At 36.3% G+C, this 19,313-nt stretch overlaps 4 protein-coding genes across 4 annotated transcripts; 2 read left to right on the top strand and 2 right to left on the bottom strand.

Moving 5' to 3' along the window:
• The first annotated feature begins 3,293 nt into the window (after nt 1-3,293).
• Nucleotides 3,294-6,565, top strand: LOC143466134 (alpha-(1,6)-fucosyltransferase-like). Its single transcript, XM_076964752.1, has one exon. It carries the CDS (start codon nt 3,340-3,342, stop codon nt 4,927-4,929), a length of 1,590 nt encoding a protein of 529 aa, XP_076820867.1. The 5' UTR covers nt 3,294-3,339; the 3' UTR covers nt 4,930-6,565.
• A 1,784-nt stretch (nt 6,566-8,349) lies between these two features.
• On the top strand, nt 8,350-10,595 carry LOC143465628 (large ribosomal subunit protein bL9m-like). The gene is made up of 7 exons (XM_076964020.1): nt 8,350-8,429; nt 8,584-8,785; nt 8,958-9,111; nt 9,667-9,788; nt 9,878-10,006; nt 10,184-10,285; nt 10,361-10,595. The coding sequence occupies exons 2-7, from the start codon at nt 8,693-8,695 to the stop codon at nt 10,442-10,444; spliced, it is 684 nt and encodes a 227-aa protein (XP_076820135.1). The 5' UTR covers nt 8,350-8,429; nt 8,584-8,692; the 3' UTR covers nt 10,445-10,595.
• Nucleotides 10,566-14,827, bottom strand: LOC143465625 (inositol polyphosphate 5-phosphatase K-like). Its single transcript, XM_076964016.1, has 11 exons — nt 14,690-14,827; nt 14,140-14,250; nt 13,938-14,046; nt 13,645-13,761; nt 13,268-13,437; nt 13,037-13,148; nt 12,741-12,818; nt 12,426-12,537; nt 12,057-12,187; nt 11,716-11,850; nt 10,566-11,432 (listed from the first exon to the last, which is right to left on the bottom strand). The coding sequence occupies exons 1-11, from the start codon at nt 14,710-14,712 to the stop codon at nt 11,229-11,231; spliced, it is 1,302 nt and encodes a 433-aa protein (XP_076820131.1). The 5' UTR covers nt 14,713-14,827; the 3' UTR covers nt 10,566-11,228.
• Nucleotides 14,776-19,015, bottom strand: LOC143465627 (dnaJ homolog subfamily B member 6-like). The gene has a single exon (XM_076964019.1). It carries the CDS (start codon nt 17,226-17,228, stop codon nt 16,344-16,346), a length of 885 nt encoding a protein of 294 aa, XP_076820134.1. The 5' UTR covers nt 17,229-19,015; the 3' UTR covers nt 14,776-16,343.
• Between the last annotated feature and the right edge of the window lie 298 nt (nt 19,016-19,313).

Raw genomic sequence — 19,313 nt, 5'->3', positions numbered from 1 at the left:
AGCTATTTCAGGTGGGAATTTAACTTAAAAAAAAGCAAATAGGCTTACCGTGAGGTGAGGATATTGTGACGCGGAAGCTATCGTAAAAGCATTTTTTGAAAAAGATTGCCATTACCCGGTCGTGTTCGTATTATGTGAGTAAAAAACATTGCCAGTAAAATATAGTCATTTAAATTACTGGGCCCAAATAGCAATTGTCAGCAAAAGTGAGCCGTGAGTTGAAGAAAGATAGCAAGTAGTTGTACAATGGATGAGCATAATGTAGAAAGTAGTGGTACATTGGATGAGCACAATGTTGCTACTGCTTTCACAAGCACGCCGTACCAGAAGAAGCCAATAGTTTTCTGAAGGGAGCTGAACAACAATTACTACAAATGCATTATACTTACAGTACAACACATTTCCTCAGGGGAACCGACCTTTTCTCTTGGAGGGTCTGAGCCTCTTTGGCCCACTTAATTGCGGGCGTGTACCTTCGAAGAGACCAGGAACTGTCATCAAAAAAAGTAAGTCAAACCGGTATGCATACCCCACCCATAGCAGTTGTGAAAACAAACCTTTATGAAAGTTTAAGTACCAACAGGAACAAAACGTTTGTTTCAAAACAAAACGTCAAAAAAGTGGATAATTAAGATTAAAGATAACCTGATATCTAAGACTTAGACTACTGGGCAAGCTTCATCTCCATTCAGATTACAGTTTTGCTTTGTTGAACTCCATCAGAGTGAACTCAGCGAAAATATTGATGTGGGTAGGTCAGTGGGCCTCGGGCCGGCCTCTGTGTTCAGTTAGGCTTACTGCTTTCAGTTCGTATCGCATGGAAGTGCAGAGCACTAACTTAACTTATGTTATGTTATGAGTATTTTAATTTAACTGTTGAATTATCTGACTCTATTGTTGCGTGCGGTTAGAATACTCTAACCTCTTGTCAGCCGAAAGCTTTTAATATTACAACAGAAATAGTTTACAAGAAAATATATTTATTGTATGTGCTGCACACTTTCTCAATACTACGCATAATCAAGAACATAGTAATACCACTGATTATAAGATGTCTATTCAGTTGCAATCATCGCGACTAGCGTAGAAAGCTCATCTGTTCGTTTCGGTGATTTTCTCTATCTGCCTCTGCTCGCTGGTAGAAGTGCGAGCTTATAAAACGTGAAGCGATGGGAGTGAAATTGTTCGACAATAAAAACGCAGCATTTCATAACATGTGCAGAGAGGAAAGCAATGTGTTGGCAATGGGAGATATAAGCTATGTAGTTAAAGCTGACACGTAGATAAATAATGAGTGTAAAGTTAAGAAGCGGGCATTTCTAATAAAGATTTCTTATCAGAACAGGTGCTGGAAACAACCTGGGAACGTACTAAAAGGAGTGTTCACACGAAGTTATTCAGAGCAAGTTTCCAAATATCAAACGACAGTTGAAATGTTATCAAAAAACAAGTTCATAAACTTCAATCAGTAACTAGAAAACACTTTTCCAAGAAATGATGTAATTGTATTAAAAATGCCACCCAGGCCGCTACAGAGGTAGGGAACAGATCGCTTGGTGTAATCGGCAGAAATATCAACAACGCCCCAGCGACCCTTTAGATAGGAGAAGATAGGCTACTGTGGAATAAAAATAGAAGTGTCTAAATGAATTTTAATTTTGGTATCCTCGGCCTTGGCAAAAATCGCTTAATATAACATTAATTAGTATTGAACGACTGAAAAGGGAAATTAAAATAAAGAAATTATTTCTTTCCCGATCTCGTATCTACGTTTACAAAACATTTGAAACAGAGCCTAAGAAAATTTGAACAATAGCAGATGCCAAACAATGGTAAGAAGGAAACGCCTGATCTGTCGAAATACAGCTATAGTGAACCTCCTGGTCTAACGTAAAAGAATAAAGAAATGTTAACGTGTTTCATTCTTTTGTCATCTGGTTCTGTGAATTTATATTACAGAGCGCAATGATTGTAAGTAGGCCTACCATACGTCCTCTTTTAGGAGGATTTGTCCTCTTTTCTCAAGAAAAGTAAATGGTCCTCCGAGGACGCTCAAAAATGCCCAAATGTCCTCTTTTTTCGCATTTCGAGTTAGTTGCTTATACTTTCAACAGGACTTTTAGGCGAGACGTTGTATTTATTTCCAAGAATTAGGCCTACTGTTAGTACTGTAGCCATGAAACATGCTGAATTGCTGTTTGAAAAAAGGTTTTCCAACAAATTGCCCTACCAGCCCTACTTTCTTGATCTTGTTAAAAATCGTGCAATTTTACTTTAGCATTATGGCCCATAATGCAAATGTTGAACGCATTTTTTCTTTGATGCAGCCACAATGGTGCAAAGAAAAAGACAGTCTATAACAGTTAGATCAGTTTCGAGCATCTTGACGTTTGTATATAATTTCAATGATTTTTAGTGTAAACTATTTCAGGATCTCGTTAAAAGTGATCGTTCCTTATTGGCAAAAGTTAAGGGAACCGCAACGTTTTCATGGGCTGAATCCGAAAAATAAATTGATTTGTTGTTTTTTTGTCTGTTTTTGGAACTTTTGCCTGCAACTACCAAGGAAATGTATAAAACAGGGGTTTGCAAACTTGTTCAATGAAAGAGTCGCTTGCGGAAAACTACTAACACCAGCGAGCCGCAAAATCAGTAATGATTGTCAATTTGGTTATTGTATTATTAGTAGTCATTTTGGGATATTACTTTTCAGCTAGAAGACCCATAAAAAACATGTCAGCGAAGCGCACTTTGACCACCTTTACCATTGAGTATAGAATCTACTGTATATCTGAAAACAATTTCGGATTCTATATCTATTGTTACGTCATAAACAAAATGCTGGCCTAAATAAAGAAAAAAACAGACAGAAACGTTCATAAACGGTACTCTTGGTAGCCTTTACAGTTTTTTTGGAATTTTGCGATTCGACTAGAAGAGCCACAAAAAACATGCTGGCGAGCCGCAGTTTGCCTACCCCTGGTATAATGCATCATCAAACTCAAACGTAACAATTGTACTTTTGTTTTACTTGCCGGCAAAAAAAATGTCCTCTTTTTGGGTGCTGAAAATATGGTAGGCCTAATTGTAAGAGATTAAGCCAGATGCATTAGTTACTAATATACCGTAGTTTGGGTAGACCGCACGCCATTAGGATTATTTTGAACGTTCGGTTGTTATCAGTTTTGTATAAATTACGAACAGATTGTTTTTGTTAGATCTTTGTTAATGCAAAGTCAACACATATTTTTGTCGAAATATAATCTCGGTACCTTTATAACAAAAAGGTTTAGCAATTTTTTTATAGCAGTTACAACTTAAGCTGATTCTTAACACAAAATGAAACTCAAAAATTGTCTGATACGCCTGTGCGCTGGAGTGTTAGGTGGACTATTAGTCATATCAATCCTCACCGACATCTCTACGAACAACTGGAATTACCTTACCTTGCCGAAACCAACGCAAATGAGATCAGTATCCCAGGAAATCTCCGTTTTGAAAAGAGATCTTTTGAAGAAACCGAGCTCGTCTTTGAAGCAAAGGTTTACAAAACAAAAGAAGGAACTTAAGCAGATGTTTGCTTGCCTTGATCAACAAGCAAATCGCGATAGACCAGAAACCCCAGGTGACTGTAATTTAAAAGACAGAATAAACTTTCTGCTGAACAAGCTTGACAATATATCGCATGACGTGCTATCGCCAGAAATGGATGGGTTAGCTGAAAAACTCAGATTGTACGCCGCTAAAAAATTTTACGACATACAAAACCCAAGGGATTGTAGTGACGCTAAAGTCCTAAATTGCAAAGTAAATGTCGAGTGCGGTTACGGTTGCTTAGTGAGGCATTTTATTACTTGCTTTAATGTTGGTATTTCACTGAATCGAACAGTGCTTATTACAACCAAACAACGAGGACTCGTGTTCAACTCAATGCATAAACCGTTCAGTGAAAGTTGTGAAAATGTCTCCTTGTCCTGCAATCACGTGGTAACGGTGGACACCGAAAAAGCTACGTTGGACAATGAAAATTGTCTGACGTTTGAAGTTAACATGCGCCCACCTGCCAACGAATTTTATTTGTCCTACAGTGTGCCGCGCGATATCTTCCCATTGATATTCGCTTTTAACAGCGAGCCTTTAGCTTGGTGGAATGGGCAGATTGCAAGTTTTATCATGCGACCTCAGAAATGGTTAGAAAATATCATAAAGCATAAAGAAGAAACCGCCTTCATAAAAAGACCAATTGTCGGGGTTCATATACGTGCTGGCATGGACAAGCACATACGCCATCCGCTCAGTCATTACATGGGTTACGTGGAAAAGTGGTGGGTTAGCTATGAACAGCAACAACAGCTAGCAGGAAAAGATGTTTCCTCATTCGGAAGAACACTGTACGTAGCAACCGACGTACTTTCAGTTGTGCTACAGCTACGACAAGATTACCCAAGTTATCATATCAGTAATGACGAAGAAAGCACAAATCATTCTTCGAGCACAATACGTAAAACCGACATGGGTGCAATAGGTTTTGTAACTGATGTTCATGCTCTGAGCAAATGCGATTTTCTTGTCTGCGGGTTTGAATCACACGTATGCCAGGTAGCGTTTCATTTGATGCAATCCCTCTACACGGACGCTAGTGATCGTATGGTTTCTGTTACTGGCGCCTACAATCCGGAATTAACGGCTCCGATCACAAGAAATCGATACCTTGCAGCCATGGACCACGTAGCAAGGCCTCAGTCCAAAGAGCTTAACATCAAGCGTGGGGACGTACTATTTATCTACGACATATCTCAATTCGAACGTTATAGCCATCCACCAGGAGGTTACTATTGGATGAACAGCACCGTCAGTGGAGAAGTAGGTTTAGTTCCAAGTTATAAAGTAGAACCATTCTTGAGAACCAACTCAGTTTCATTTTTGTGAAAACGTGACAATATCAAGTTAACGTTGGATCATATTTTGATTGATGTTTAGATTACGAAATAAATACCAGTTGCATAAAGATTTCCGTATACTGGCAGGCTACTTCTTTTTCCGGTGTATATTTGTTTCCATGTAAATATCACTTATAACTTAGTAGGACGATACGATTGAGTCATTTTGCGGTATCTCTACTCTTAATTTCAAAATAAAGTAGCTAGAACTGTGGTTTTTAAAGTAACTTTTATGAGTCTGTCTCTGGGATTCTAAGTCAATGCACGACTAACTAACTAATTAATTAATTAACTAACTCTTAACTTATAACAATTAAACTTTTATTTTGCGTAAATCGCATTATTTTGTGGCGGTCGTGATAGTAAATTGTAATAATTCATTCATTGGCATTGTAAAGAATGCACTGGGTTTGTCTCTCGCTAAATTCAATTCAATTCGATATTTGAAGTGTATTTTTCGTAGTAACCCGTTATTCAAACAGTTCCAAATCGATGTGTGACGTAGTGAAATGTGTCAAGTGGTTTTCTTTATGAAAAAGCTTAAAATGTGCAACATGGACACGTGTTATACGTGTCAGGGTAAAATATAGCATGGCGTTCGCCCATTGGTCAATTAGGGCGAGTATAAAAACTAAGTTTGGTCAAAATCGTTCTCTTCTCTCTTCTTCTTTCTGTTGAATTGAAGTTATTACGGAATTATTCGGAACTGAAGTCATTACTGAATTGCAGTTATAGCTTTGTTTAAATGTGAAAAGATGATGAAAATGTTTCTAATGTGATACAACATATTTCGGACAATATAACAATTAGACTTTATGAATCTGGTGTTGATTTAAAGAAACATTATAGAGAAAGCAGGTGCAACGGAGTCAAAGACACAATTGTCTAGGTCCTAGGAGTTCTAAAAGAAAGACTAATAGCCTTTGGCTTTAGGCCAACCTAAAAGCAATCCACTGTGGGGAGGGTGATGTTGAGATGTTTTAAGGTTGGCCTAAAGCCAAAGGCTTCAGTCTTACTTTTATGACTCCTTGACTATTTTATCCTTGATTCCGTTTGCGTGTGCTATTTTCTGATTGTCTCTTAAGTCAGCACAACTTCATAAAGCCTAAATTGTTATATTGTCCAATAGTCGTTGTCACATCGAAACCAATTAATCACCATTCCATATTTGAATAGAACTATCACTTGAATTCAATACTGAATAAGCCAAAACGTAAAACAGATCCAAAACTAAAAACCGAGAGAAGTACTAGCAAGTCCTGAAGAGACAAGCCCTTGCAGAGACTCGCCAGCCAGAGCCGAACCATTTGAACCAAGCTTAACCTTTTATATCATACACCTCAACCAATCAGCTAACGCCATGTTATATTTATCATTGCTACGTATTATATGTGTAATATCTATTATTCTACGTCATCCAAACATTTCATCAAGTACACTTCAAACTTTACGCCGTAAATACAAGGTACTTGAAATATTTATATCTGCGTCAAATATGTCAGTTAGAAATACAATTTGTTTGAATAACAGAATTTACCAAGTGTAACACAGCTGTCTAAATATTCAATTTTATCTAACTGGAGAAATACAAAAGCTTATGCAAAATGCCAATTATATAAGTTATTGCAATTATTATCACGATCGCCATCCCCACAATTTATTCTCAATTTGTTCTGGTGAAAATAAACAACAAAGCAAGGTTTTGATCGGAGCTGATTTTCAAAAAGTTGATATTTGGCTAACGTTCTTGTTATTACATTAAATTATATTTAAAATTGGCAAGTGGGCCCGCGCTTTCTGACGCTGACACTAAAGCTAGCCTTCGTGCAAGCTCCGACTGTCACACATTTTACTTGTTTTATCGTATTACCCAAAGTTAGAACAGTTCACCGGAATTACTGAACAGTGATGATTGAAAGAGTGCTTGTCTGCAGGCTCACCATACTTCTAAGTTCTAGCAGTTAAAATAACGGACTTCTTATTCTCACAATGACGCAGTTTATGACATTGTCAATTTTGTGGGTGTATAGACCGCGACGGAGATGATGGTTCTACTCGGCAGAGAAGGATACTTGGGCCGGTACAAGTTTTATCATGACACCAAAGACGTGTTGTTGAATAATGTCACAAAAGATAAAGAAAATGTCTTCATAAAAAAAACAGTTGTCGGGGTTCATAAACTATACGTGCAACAGACAAGCCAGCATAAAACTATTCCGTAATTTAACCTATGGCCCTCGCAGAAGAGCACCGATAACAACAACAACAACACCTGACAACAAAAAATATTTCCTCCGTCATTGGTTAAACTCACATGGTCTTGGACTTTCTAATTTTAGGCTTAAATGACGAGAAATAGGCCTCATTACTTTTCTTTTGTGTTAAAGTTGCAAAAACAGGAGCAAAGCGGCTGCGGTAGATCAACGTTTGTTTCAGAAGATCTTTTCCACAAGATTGAAAGATGAAGACGCCACTGCAATAAATTCTTACTTTACATGATGTATTTTTCAGGTAAAAATCCAGAAAAAAAACTCGCAAAACTAAATTGAAGTTTTCATTGCTGAAAAATACTTAGATAACAACACATTTAAAGTGTTTTAAATAACACGTAGACTATTTACAAGAGCAAAAGCTTAGACATTTGACCTTTAAGGCGCAACTCTGCTATACCTTTTTGCAGTGATGCTAGCCATTTATACTTAAGCTACAGTAGGTATTTAATTACTTCACATTAAAGTATAACATGGCACCGACAGGCAGCAATTTAGCTAAGTATGCTTATTTAAACAAGACTAATCTGCCACTGCAAAAATTAGTGTTGAAATTGGAGGTTTCTGCGGTGTTCGCTCAAATATTTTGATGAATATACCATTTTGAGGGTTGTTAAAACATATAATCAGTCATACCTGTTCTTGTAAGGTTTTCTTATTACTATTATTGTATTTGAAGTTCGTCTTTAAAAACTAAACCCCATACATTATTTTAAAATGTTTGAGAAATTAAATGTAAAGGAAATTAAAATGTTTGGCTTTGAAAAAATTATTTTATCTCCCAAATATAACAATTCAGTTTTCTGTTTTTCTGCCTATCCGTTGAAGTTTTTAAAATATTTATCCCAACTAAATCGGACAAACGAAGAAGCACTATTACACCTTTGCATTTTGACAACAGAGCAGAACGCCAAATTGTGCTTCATCGTTCTTCGTACGATTAATTTTAATGCTTCAAGTGTGCTCGTCTATGGTTACATTAAAGTAACCAAAAGTTAGTGCTAAATAGCAAGCCAAGATGACACAACAATTTGTTTACACCAATGTCAAAAGTCAAAACTCTCTCTGTTGAAATGGTTGGTGGTTGGGTTATGTTAAGGGGATTCCCTTCATATGAGAAGGATTTTATGCTCTACTACAAACGATTGTTTCTCTGTTCATTTGAAGTGGTTTAGAAAAGTTTGTTTGGAACAGCATTCATCAGTTGATAAGCACACATGTAAGTATTTTAGGGTCTAATATACAAGTGCACAACCAGATGACGTTACAGTTTGGGTAGCTGGTGTCTAATATACAAAGGCATCCTGTGGTTGTGTACATGTATACCAGTCCCGTATTTTAAACCATTGATTATATGCTAGCTTGATTTTCAGGTGGTGAAATACGCAAGATAGATCAACTAACGTAGGCAAGTCGGGGCTTGAGTTACCGGTGTCTGTTAGCCTAACATTCACTGCTCTGCTGATCGAGGAACTTTAGAAAATGATTTACTTTGTTGGAGGAAGACTACTAAAAACCTTAGCACATTTTACAAGGCAATCATGTGCTTTGTTACAGACAACCGCAACATCATCGGTATGTGGAAGCTGGCCTATCGTTGTACATTGTTTACACGGTTTATATTTATTTTCTTATCTCAGGTTATAAAAAAGCTAGTCTTTTTTGGCGTAGTAGTTTTGATAAATTGTCTATTTTGAAGCTGATGAAATTTTACTGTTTGTTTGGTAACGATAAATATTTTTCTCAGGCCAGTACATTAAAATTAGCAAGACATAATAAAGCGCCGCTTCCAAAATTAGGACGACCTGCCAAACTTACAGAGCTTCATCAGGTCTACAAGGTTGTTGGACGTGATAATGGTCCTAAAAACTTGAAATTCATATTAACAGAGGATGTATCAGGTATTACAATACGTTAGTTAATTCCAAGGCATGTCCATAATATGTTTACAATGTTTTTGCATGAGGGAACTTTCATAGACTTAGCTTCCTCATTATGAGCAAGTCAAGTTACCTGCCGTTTAGTAGGATGAGATTTTACTCCAGGAAAGAAACTTGTGAAATTCAAAGCTTAAGGTTTCTGAATTGAACACCAGCCCCCCTTCTTATGTTTAGATTTAAGCCAACAGTTAATAATTTCGCGATAAATTCTTAAACTGTTGGAATATTTATGATTATGTACACTGCAAATTCTCATCTGGCCGCATCGATCAGACCTTGTTACACAATCCCTTGCTGGAAGTTTCATCGCCCTATTTCAACTGACTTTTATAAGTTGCCTTACATTTTGTAAACATAGCTCAAGTTTTGGTAGCAAGAATTGGCTTGGAACATGCACTCACTTCTGATGAAACAAACAAGAGTTAAACATTTGAAAATGTATTAGAATATAGAACTTGACGGTTAGTCTGCACGTATGATGTATGTATATTAAGTGGTCTTGTATTGACGTTACAGAATTTGGTGTCAAAGGGGAGATGTTAGATTTACCTAAACACTTCGGCCGAAGATTAATTTTTCAAGGAAAAGCAGTGTATGCATCCCCTGAAAATATTGAGGAGTATTCGGCCCAACAACTGGTGCTTACTGACCGTATTTATAAATGAGTTGTGTGTTTCGCTTTCTCTCGCTGAAAACATTTTGAGAAATGTTTGTTTGAATGTTTAAGACATCACAATCAGTTTCCGGCCGTCGAATGATCCTCTGGCTAAAGGAACAAACCATTCTCCCCTGCTCCTTCCGAAAAGACGTAGAGTGGACATTAACCCCTGAATTATTGGCTCGGTCACTTCTTCGGGTGAGACAGTTCACCGAATTTTGTCATTCCGTAAAAATATGTGCAAGCAAGAGCTGACTGTTTTAGACCATTCTGTGGTTCTGTTTGAGCAGGTTAAAGTTATTTTGTTGCAGTCAAAATAACATAATTTATACTGAAGACTGCACAATTTCACCATATACAATTATCCCTTCCCAGACACACAACCTTTCACTTGTACCCTCAGCTATAACTCTGCCTGATTATCCGATTACAAACAGAAATGTTGACGAGGATCGCGTGCACGAGATCAAAGTAACAGTAAGTAAAAGAGAAGTTTATAGTTGCTTGTTATGTTTACTGTTTTCCAAATTTAGTATTGACCCTTTATAACAGGTAAACGAGCTCGACACAATTCCACTAAAAATCACCATCACGGGATGGGAGCCTACGGAGCTCAACGATATCGAGTTATCTTGATAAAAAGGCCTTGGAAGAACACGCTTCTTGTTACATAATGTTTTTGTATAATGGTCAATGTGAAAGGGTTGACCTACGGCCGAAAAACAGTCTGAGGGGTCATGGACACCATTGCTGAAACTTTGTTGAATAAAATTTATTATTTACAGTTCATCTGTGTAAAACTAGTTTGCATTCAACAAAATGGCAATTACATGAGTCTAATCACAGTATACAGAGCACAATTTTGTAAAGTTAAGGAAAAACAACAAAGATAAAAGTGAAATGAAAAAAAACTATCTGTCACACTAACAGCTAGTTGACCTGATGCCTAAAACGTGAAGGTCCGGGTACATTTGCTTGGTTATATAGGAAGTTTTTAGAAGACAGTTTATAAAAGTTTAGCGTACAATACAAGGCGTTCCTCAGTTGCAACAGAATACATGAACACATGGAATGCATTACTGGATGTCTAGCTAGTGTCTTCAGTTAAACAGTTATTTAAAAGCTTCACAAATGATTCTTCGCGCTCAGAACATTAAAACAGAAAATTTGCATTTGATTATTCTATAGTTTTTTAAGGTTGGGTGTGGCAGCTGCCACAAGTTTCGTGATGCAATAAACTGTAACACTGATTAATATTCCTTACTTTATGCCGACAATGGAACACAGGCAAACTATTTACAAATTAATTATTAATAATAGCAAGTTGATTATAAATTTATCTGCAACTACCGTACCAAAGCACTCTACAGTACCATCACAACAAAACGCAAATAACAGCTGAACTATGGTAACACTTTCATTAAGTTTTAATTTCAAAAGGCTCACTTAAACCTAATAAACATGACATTCTACTGCTATAATATGCGACACGAAATCTTCCATTTTTTTCAACTTCAAAAGAGGGAAATCGACAGGTTTGAATTGAGTCTTTTATCCTGTATTCATCTCCAACCGTTGGTAAATACACCCACGTTTTGTACGAACGAAAATCAGAAATGTTTTCCTGTGAACATAGCAGAAGTTTTGCTACAAGATTCATAGTCAAAACTATAATAAAAATAACGCTAAGCTTCTATATTTTGCAAGAAATGACAGAAAAAAAGTGCTAAGAGTTTGTGAAACAAAGAAGCTAGTACGATGAAATTGCACTCATTCATTTTGTGGATGGATTCAAACCATTGCCATCCAAACATGATTTCTATTGTTACAGTCAGCTTATTTTTATTGATTATTTTGTGCTGGCAACTATGGTGGAAATAACGTATTTAAACAAAGAGCCCACTGACCTCATAAAGAGCAAGATAGTCGTAACTGTCCGGCACCATACCGTTGGAATAAACAACACTGACCTCTCCCTCAAGTTTACTCTGCCAGGGTCCAACAACTTTTATTTCAACCAGTTGTTTTATGGCATTTCTGATCTGAAAGTGGAGAAATGGCGGATTTGGGGTGACTGAGGAAGTTAACATGTTGACGACTTGTGTTTTATGTAAATTTAGGCGAAGGATCGCTGCAGTTTGTAGCAGACTAGTTGACAGGCAGGTTCAAACTTGCTTAGTGGCAAATTCCAACCGGTAATTAATACTATAATCTTATCTTATGCTAAATAAAAAAAAAAATTATTTACTTTAATCTTGTATTGACTTGAGACAGGCTTATGGTCGCTGCTTTTGAGTTCCATGTGACTTCTGTATGACCCTTGTTTAATGTACTCATATGACCTTTTGTAATCGCATTGCTCGAGTGAAACATTAGACACTATAAATAAAACATAAGTCAAATTATTATCGATGGAATTTTGCCAACTTGCTGAATGTAAAAACACTGAATGATCAAGCAAATTTGAACCATATAATTCATAATCACAACAAATCTGCTAAAATTCTAGTGAGATGTTGCTCACTCTAAATATACAAAAATACTGCTTTGGCGAAATAAGCAGATATCAAAGTTGAAAGTTTTACTTGTTGGAATAAAGTAGTAACAATCTACTCACCCAAGCCAGCCAGTGCTTCAACGTCGGGGTTAATTCTGTAGAGAATACGATCGGTCCAAGCTGGCTTCCGCTGCTTTTCACTCGTGTCATAACGATCAGTTCCAAAATCAAACTATTATTTAAACAAAAGCATAACAACAACATAACATGCACTTATGTGAATTCTGTGAACATGTCAAATTTTCAATCAAATTAATGACAGGTAAGCTCTGATGAATATTGAAGTGAAATCAGGCAATAGAAACAATATTATACAAATTATTATCAAAATATCAGTTACACAAAACGGATCCATTGAATACTGAATTTATTTACCTTGTAGGTAGGTGGGAAGGTGATTTCCCCTTCAATGAAATCTGTCATAATATCTTTATGTACTAGGTGCCTCTTCAGCTGCATACAGATCATTCATTTATGCCATAGAACATGTTTTGTCATGTTATGGTGTAGCTTCTTGCAAACCACGCAGCCTTATCGCTATAGTTGCACTTATGTGTACATTTCATTTACACATGTTCCTACATGCTCGTATATAATAAAAAATTGCACGTGATTAATTTGTCTTCAAATACAGAATCTTTTAAATAACTTGGCAATGTTTAAATAATTACCTGGTCGCCTTGTAAAAGATCAGTGTAAGCTTTCTTCTCAATCAAGTCCAGGATTTCTTTTCGAGAAAAGCCATTTATTCGAAAATTGAGATCTCCCGACCAGAATATCACGCTGTTGACAAAACAGAAGATAAAGCTAAACGAATCATGCCATTTGTCTCTGTTGCAGGTGCATAAAACCACAATTTCTTTTAACCAACCACAGCAAAAATACCATTCATAGCAACTCACTCGTGACTTAAGATTGGTAGCGTATTATCAAAATCCATCTGTTCGATAATATCGGAAAATTGCTCCACGCGTGCTTCATCGTACTCGAGATGTGCGGGGAGATGGGTGTTTAAAATGCAAATTTTTTCACCGTACACCCTGGCAGATATCGCTACCCCACCTTTGTTGCCCTGGTGCAAAAAACTCTGGTTGAAACGGACCATGAATGTCACTGATACTGCTTCGTTAGTTTTAGCAGCAAACATGGTGCCATTATTATATCATATCATTAAATTATCATATCATATTATCAGTTATCACGATATTTCAAACAATGAGCATCCATGTGAAAATGAACTTTGAAGTAGAAATTAGTATTTGTAATATCGAGAACGTACCCAGTTGCCTGCCAAACCGGTTCGAACGATATGTGTCCTCACAAATCGAACAAACGGAAGATGAGTGAGGTGAGCGAAAACCGAAAGAGACAATCCTTGAACACGAACATTTTCAACCTGAATTAAATCAAAGAAATATATGGCAGCTTTTTTTCAACTTCCACAAACCACTTTAGCATCTATGTTCATTCGACATGTTTATAATTACAAGTTATGACTTATCTTTGAAGCAGCTATGTATTGATAAATATATCGTCTACATGGTTGATCTTTCATGACAATGAGCCGCTTACCAGGTAAAATCCAAGAGAAGACAGAGTTGACATAAATAACTTGGCCCAGTCATCATAAGATACAAAGCTTTTTGCGGTCTCGAGAAATCCCGTTTCGATCTCTTGTAGACTAAACATTTTCAAAATGACATCAGGCAAAATATTACCGAAGGAAACATTGTTGTTAAATTTATGAATATCAAGAAAAGTTAAACGAGAGTACCTAATTACATAGACATCAACCGGGTTTGCTTTATCCAGACAAAGCAATTTGGTGAACTGATCATTGTTTATTGTTTCCGACCCCCCCACGTTCCATGTGATTATCTGCAACCTAAAGATAAGTTCATAGTGAAGTCAAAAACTTCAACTGAGATGAATAAGCAAATATAAAACAATCAACTTAAACGAATTCATTGCTGATTAAACAATAAATCCAACCACTGCTGCGTCCTATTTACAATTGGGTGGAATTTTTGCACTGAAAGCAGTAAAACACTTTATGATACCGTGATATTCTCTTGTGTGCGAGATGTATAAAGTAAACAATAATAACAGATTTTATTTCATTATTTTTGGTATTTTCAAGTGTATTTGCTTATACATTTACTGCTCACTAAATAAAAGATTTGCAGTGAATTGGAGGTGGATTCTACTGCATCAACATCCCTATATTTTTCACAAACATTTCAAATCAATAAGGAGAGTTAAGAAGTAAACAAATGATCAAAGTAGTTGTTACAAACACCATTAAATGTTTCTATAATTCTTACCTCAACTGCTTCATGATGTACATCTACACACTTTAAGAGAAGCTAACTTACACCAGAGAACCTACATTTTATCCTTAGGCTAGAAATCTGATCAAGAGAGCAAACACTTATCCTAAATGCATTAAGCGAGCAATGAACCACTTTCCAGTAAGCTATAATAAACATTAAGTATTGCGGCATCTAAGTCCTTAACTTCATATGGTGGTCACGTTCACTTGAGAAATATAATTGGCATATACAATTACATACAACACATGAATTAAGGTAGCGCTATATGCCAGAGACATTCTCAGTTCTAATATGTAAAACAATCTCACTGAAAGTCGATATCTGATGAAATGTAATAATGCCAATACCTCGGGCAGATTGGTACTATAGTGAAATTAGTAATATAGTGAAATATAGATGAAACTTATTGAATCACAAGTGGGCTATTTTATTTAAACTAACGCTGTTTTGAATGATCCTCGCCTTTGTTATTTTAAAACTTAAACTTTTAACATCAAATACTCCTGCATTGGTAGTGAACGAGTAAAAACAGTAAACGCCACTCAACAAAAACAAAAAATGTAGACTGACACTTGACAATTTACAAACTTGCAGCTACATCAACGATTTCTGCACCCAGAAATGAAATATCACAACATAATATAAAACACATAGACATCAGCCTTATTAATACGACAGCGTGTAGGTCACTCTTACTCAGTCGAACACTTCTGTAAGTTATAATATAAGAAGATCGTCTCCTTTTAAATAGACGAATGGAATGCAATTTAGAAACAACGGAGCATCAAGTAACGATAAACTTCAAGTATGACAGTGGCGGTCTTGATTTCTTTTTTCGAATTGCATGTGACCACACAATGTTCGATATGTAAAAAAACACATAAATAGGTTAAGCTATATTTATAATCCTGACAGATTAGAAATCGCTCATTACCTTTTTCTTGTTAGACTGTTATCCCACAGAATGAATTAAATTCAAATTGGATTGTCACTAAATGGATCAGTCAATATCAATGCATATTTATATGTACATGGTAAACAAATCTCCAAAAACAGAACAAACTAAATATCATCATCCCTACATCACAATGAGCTAACCACAACCAACTCTCCTGACCAAGATGCACAATAATATAACAATAACATGTACAACTTACAAAAAATAGGTATACAGCAAGTATTTCTTATTGAATATTCTCATAAGTATGTTTTGAGTGACTTATTTCTCAACTATACACAAAAGCTTTTAGGTTCAATAAGATGTGGAATTAAGGGTGAAAGAAAGTTGCAAAGGCAGAGAAAAGTGGTAGAACAACATGTAATGTCAGTTATCACTCAATAATATTTAAAGTATCTCTTCACTCCTGTTTAGTATAAACAACCAGCTTTCCATTTCTATGTGACATCCAAGTTATCAAATTACAAATGAATGCGTAAGTTAATTGTATTTTTGTATTTCACATTATATACAGAACGTTACACATTCATTGTAATTTTCATTCATGAATGAATGAATCTGGACATTTCCATTTAATTAACTAGAATCACATTTACTCGCCAAAGTGTATCTGTAAACATCAAGACAACAGAAAAAAATAAAGTAAAAATACTAGCACAGTAAACGTCAGTTTTTGTCGCCTTTCAGTTATTTCCAGTTAAAATAACTTCTGCCGCTGCTTGGTCTGCTTTTTTTCTGCTCTTTGAGGCTTTCTTCTGTTGCTCGCCGGATGTCTTCTTCGCTAAACCCATCATTTTCAGGGAAAGGATGCTTCCGGGAAGAGTGATGAGAGGAAGTTCGAAACGACGAGCGGTCCTGGATCATGTCCACGGGGCTTCCTTCATTCTCCTTACTTCTTTCAATTGCCAGTGCTTCATTGTCTGCTTTTCCGTTAATTGTAACAGATTTTATTTTGCCGTTTTCTCGTACTTCTACTCTCTCTTTACCGTTCTCAACAACCTTCTTGGTTTCAACTCTGCGTCCGTTGACAGTCTTTATTGTTTTTGTCACAGATTTTCCACGAAAACCTCCACCGCCACTGGAACTGCTACTGAATGTTGTAAAACTTGACGCACTGCCAGCACCACCGGCATCAGGAAATCCAGAAAATCCGGAAAACCCTCCCATTGACGAAAATGTAGAAAAGCCAGCGAATGGGTCATGTCCGGTTAAACCTCCAAACCCAAATCCTCCTCCACCCCCAAAAGCTTCCGCAAAAGGATCATGTCCTCCGAAAAATTCTTTGAAAATATCTTGCGGATTGTGAAACTCAAAGTGAAATCCACCTGGACCACCAGGTCCTGCACCATTTGTGAGTCCCTCTTTTCCGTAACGATCATAAACTTCTCTCTTTTGCTTATCGGATAGCACCTCGTATGCTTCCGATATACTCTTGAACATTGCTTCAGCCTCTTCCTTATTATCAGGGTTCTTATCTGGATGCCACTTCAGGGCCATTTTACGATAAGCTTTTTTGATGTCTGCTTCCGTCGCATTTTTTTTTACGCCCAATGTTTCGTAATAGTCCGACATTCTTTAGTCTAGCAAAAATTTATATGATAGCAGTAAACAAAACCAATGATTAAATTATCAGTTTTAACTTTCACGCAAGCAAAACTTATATAGTTATATATATAGTAAGCTTCTTAATGCATAAATTCAATAACTACATGACCTAATACAAGATTAGCATTTAACATCTATATATAATTGATCTGTATACTGTGACATGAATTGTTGAGTCATGTCACATGTATTGCTAAAAATTTTGTTAACCAAACAAGTTTAGTGACCAAATTTCAAATCAACACAACTATTGCTGACGTGTCTCCGATGTGATTTTAACAGACAAGCTACCTTTAAACTTTGGTCTAAAGCAAGGGTCGGCAACCTACGGCCCACCATGCGAAATCGTCCGGCCAGAGACATATTAATTAGTTATCACAAGAATACGGCCTGCCGTTTCTTGTTGAGTTTCAAACTGCAGTGTTAGCACTGTTTGAAAAAATTGTGGTATGGTTACGCCATAAGTACGTCGTACTAGTCTATTGTTACGCCATAAAACTGGTGCGAAGGCGGTAGACTAGTATCTCGTACAAGTCTGTAGAGTAGACTAGACTAGTCGTTATAGATAAAAAGAGAGATGCACACGAGCTTTAACCTAAACTTTTTTATAATGCTTAGTTGTTGAAGTGTGAATACATATATTTTGCTCTTTTTGTGATTGGTATGATTGAGATTGCAACAATGTAGCGTAATATACTGAAGTGAGTGTGAATTATAGTATTAATGAAAATTCTGGCCCGCCAAAGAGTTGTACATTCGACATTTGGCCCGTGACTAGAAAAAGGTTGCCGACCCCTGGTCTAAAGCAACGTTTCTCAACCAAGAGTTGGCAAACTCAAATGCTTCAGCAAGTCTGTTAAGATTAAAATTACTTGATAATAAAGGATGCTCTTCTGTTGCTTGAATTCGTTTCAATGATCGAACATTCGCGAAACCATGCACGCACGAGATTCATCAACGTGCACACAGAATTATATTAAATCAACATTATAATTATAATAAATTTGGCATGATGGCGTACAATGAAGCCTAACGTCTTTGTTTATTTATTACAAATTGGCGTTCAAGCAACGAGTTTTTCTCTGTATAATTACCGGTACAGCATTACAAATCAGAGTGATGAGAAATATATTTGGCTTGCAGGTTGATAAATGTCGTGCGTGTAGGTGCCACAATTTTCACTAAATGCAATCGAAAAAATTTTGTCACCTCCAAAAAAAATGGCGGCTGTAACTTGAAAAGAGCCTATTCAGTAAAATGCACTGTGATAACAACAAAATTTATTTTTTACAGTTGTAGAAAATTCTAATCGCTTCTTTCTATTCTCGATAAGCTAAATAAAATTTTCAAAAAGCGTGAAGCTGATAAGCCCTTGGCCTTGTCAGCGTTTGATAGGTCTACATGTAGGACTATACTACTGGTGTACAAGAAACTTTTTTGGGGTATTTTATACTTTTGCACTCAAACTCGAAGGCATGAATTGAATGGTGTCTGAAGGTATTAAAGAAGAAATTATGACGTAATAATTCAATACTCGATCCTAATATGGAAGTGCAAAAGTAAAAAAGATCCCATTTTCAATAGGCTATAGGTAGGAATCTTTGCCTGTTAATGTTAAAAATGAGCACTACTTGTGTATGTAAAAGATGAAATTAACTATTGATCACTTTCTACAAATAAGCATATAAACCAATAACCGCAAATCTTTTGATTTCTTGGTTTCATTTTCAACTTTCCTCATCCTTATTATTATTCTGTAAGTTTGCCTGGCTCAGATCCATCCGTATTGGTTGGTTAACTACAACTTAAGAATTACGAGATTTTGATGCAACCCGATTTAAAGTAGCAGGCTCTATATTTTCCATGTCACCTGATCCACCAAAATTAGCATCCGGTACGCATTAGGCCAGCTCTGAGCAAGTTCTCGAAATTTCTGCAATTGAAAATAACCTTATAGGGAAATTCCCAACCAGTGTTTTTGGTTTGGTCATAAACGCTCTAATAATATTTCGCAAATTACTTTTGTTTCAAAGCTTGCATAACTAGCTCGGT

The sequence above is a fragment of the Clavelina lepadiformis genome, chromosome 7, assembly GCF_947623445.1.
Source record: "Clavelina lepadiformis chromosome 7, kaClaLepa1.1, whole genome shotgun sequence".
Classification (NCBI taxonomy): domain Eukaryota; kingdom Metazoa; phylum Chordata; class Ascidiacea; order Aplousobranchia; family Clavelinidae; genus Clavelina; species Clavelina lepadiformis.
This window is presented reverse-complemented; position numbering and strand designations above follow the sequence as displayed.

Coding starts and splice junctions, on each gene's coding strand:
- LOC143465627 (XM_076964019.1), bottom strand. CDS start 17,228: ATGTCGGACTATTACGAAACATTGGGCGTAAAAAAAAATGCGACGGAA.
- LOC143465628 (XM_076964020.1), top strand. CDS start 8,693: ATGATTTACTTTGTTGGAGGAAGACTACTAAAAACCTTAGCACATTTT. Junction 8,786..8,957: donor AGACAACCGCAACATCATCG/GTATGTGGAAGC, acceptor TATTTTTCTCAG/GCCAGTACATTAAAATTAGC. Junction 10,007..10,183: donor TGGCTCGGTCACTTCTTCGG/GTGAGACAGTTC, acceptor ATCCCTTCCCAG/ACACACAACCTTTCACTTGT.
- LOC143465625 (XM_076964016.1), bottom strand. CDS start 14,712: ATGTACATCATGAAGCAGTTGAG. Junction 11,851..12,056: donor CAAGTCAATACAAGATTAAA/GTAAATAATTTT, acceptor CTCCACTTTCAG/ATCAGAAATGCCATAAAACA. Junction 11,433..11,715: donor ACTATCTTGCTCTTTATGAG/GTCAGTGGGCTC, acceptor CTATGTTCACAG/GAAAACATTTCTGATTTTCG.
- LOC143466134 (XM_076964752.1), top strand. CDS start 3,340: ATGAAACTCAAAAATTGTCTGATACGCCTGTGCGCTGGAGTGTTAGGT.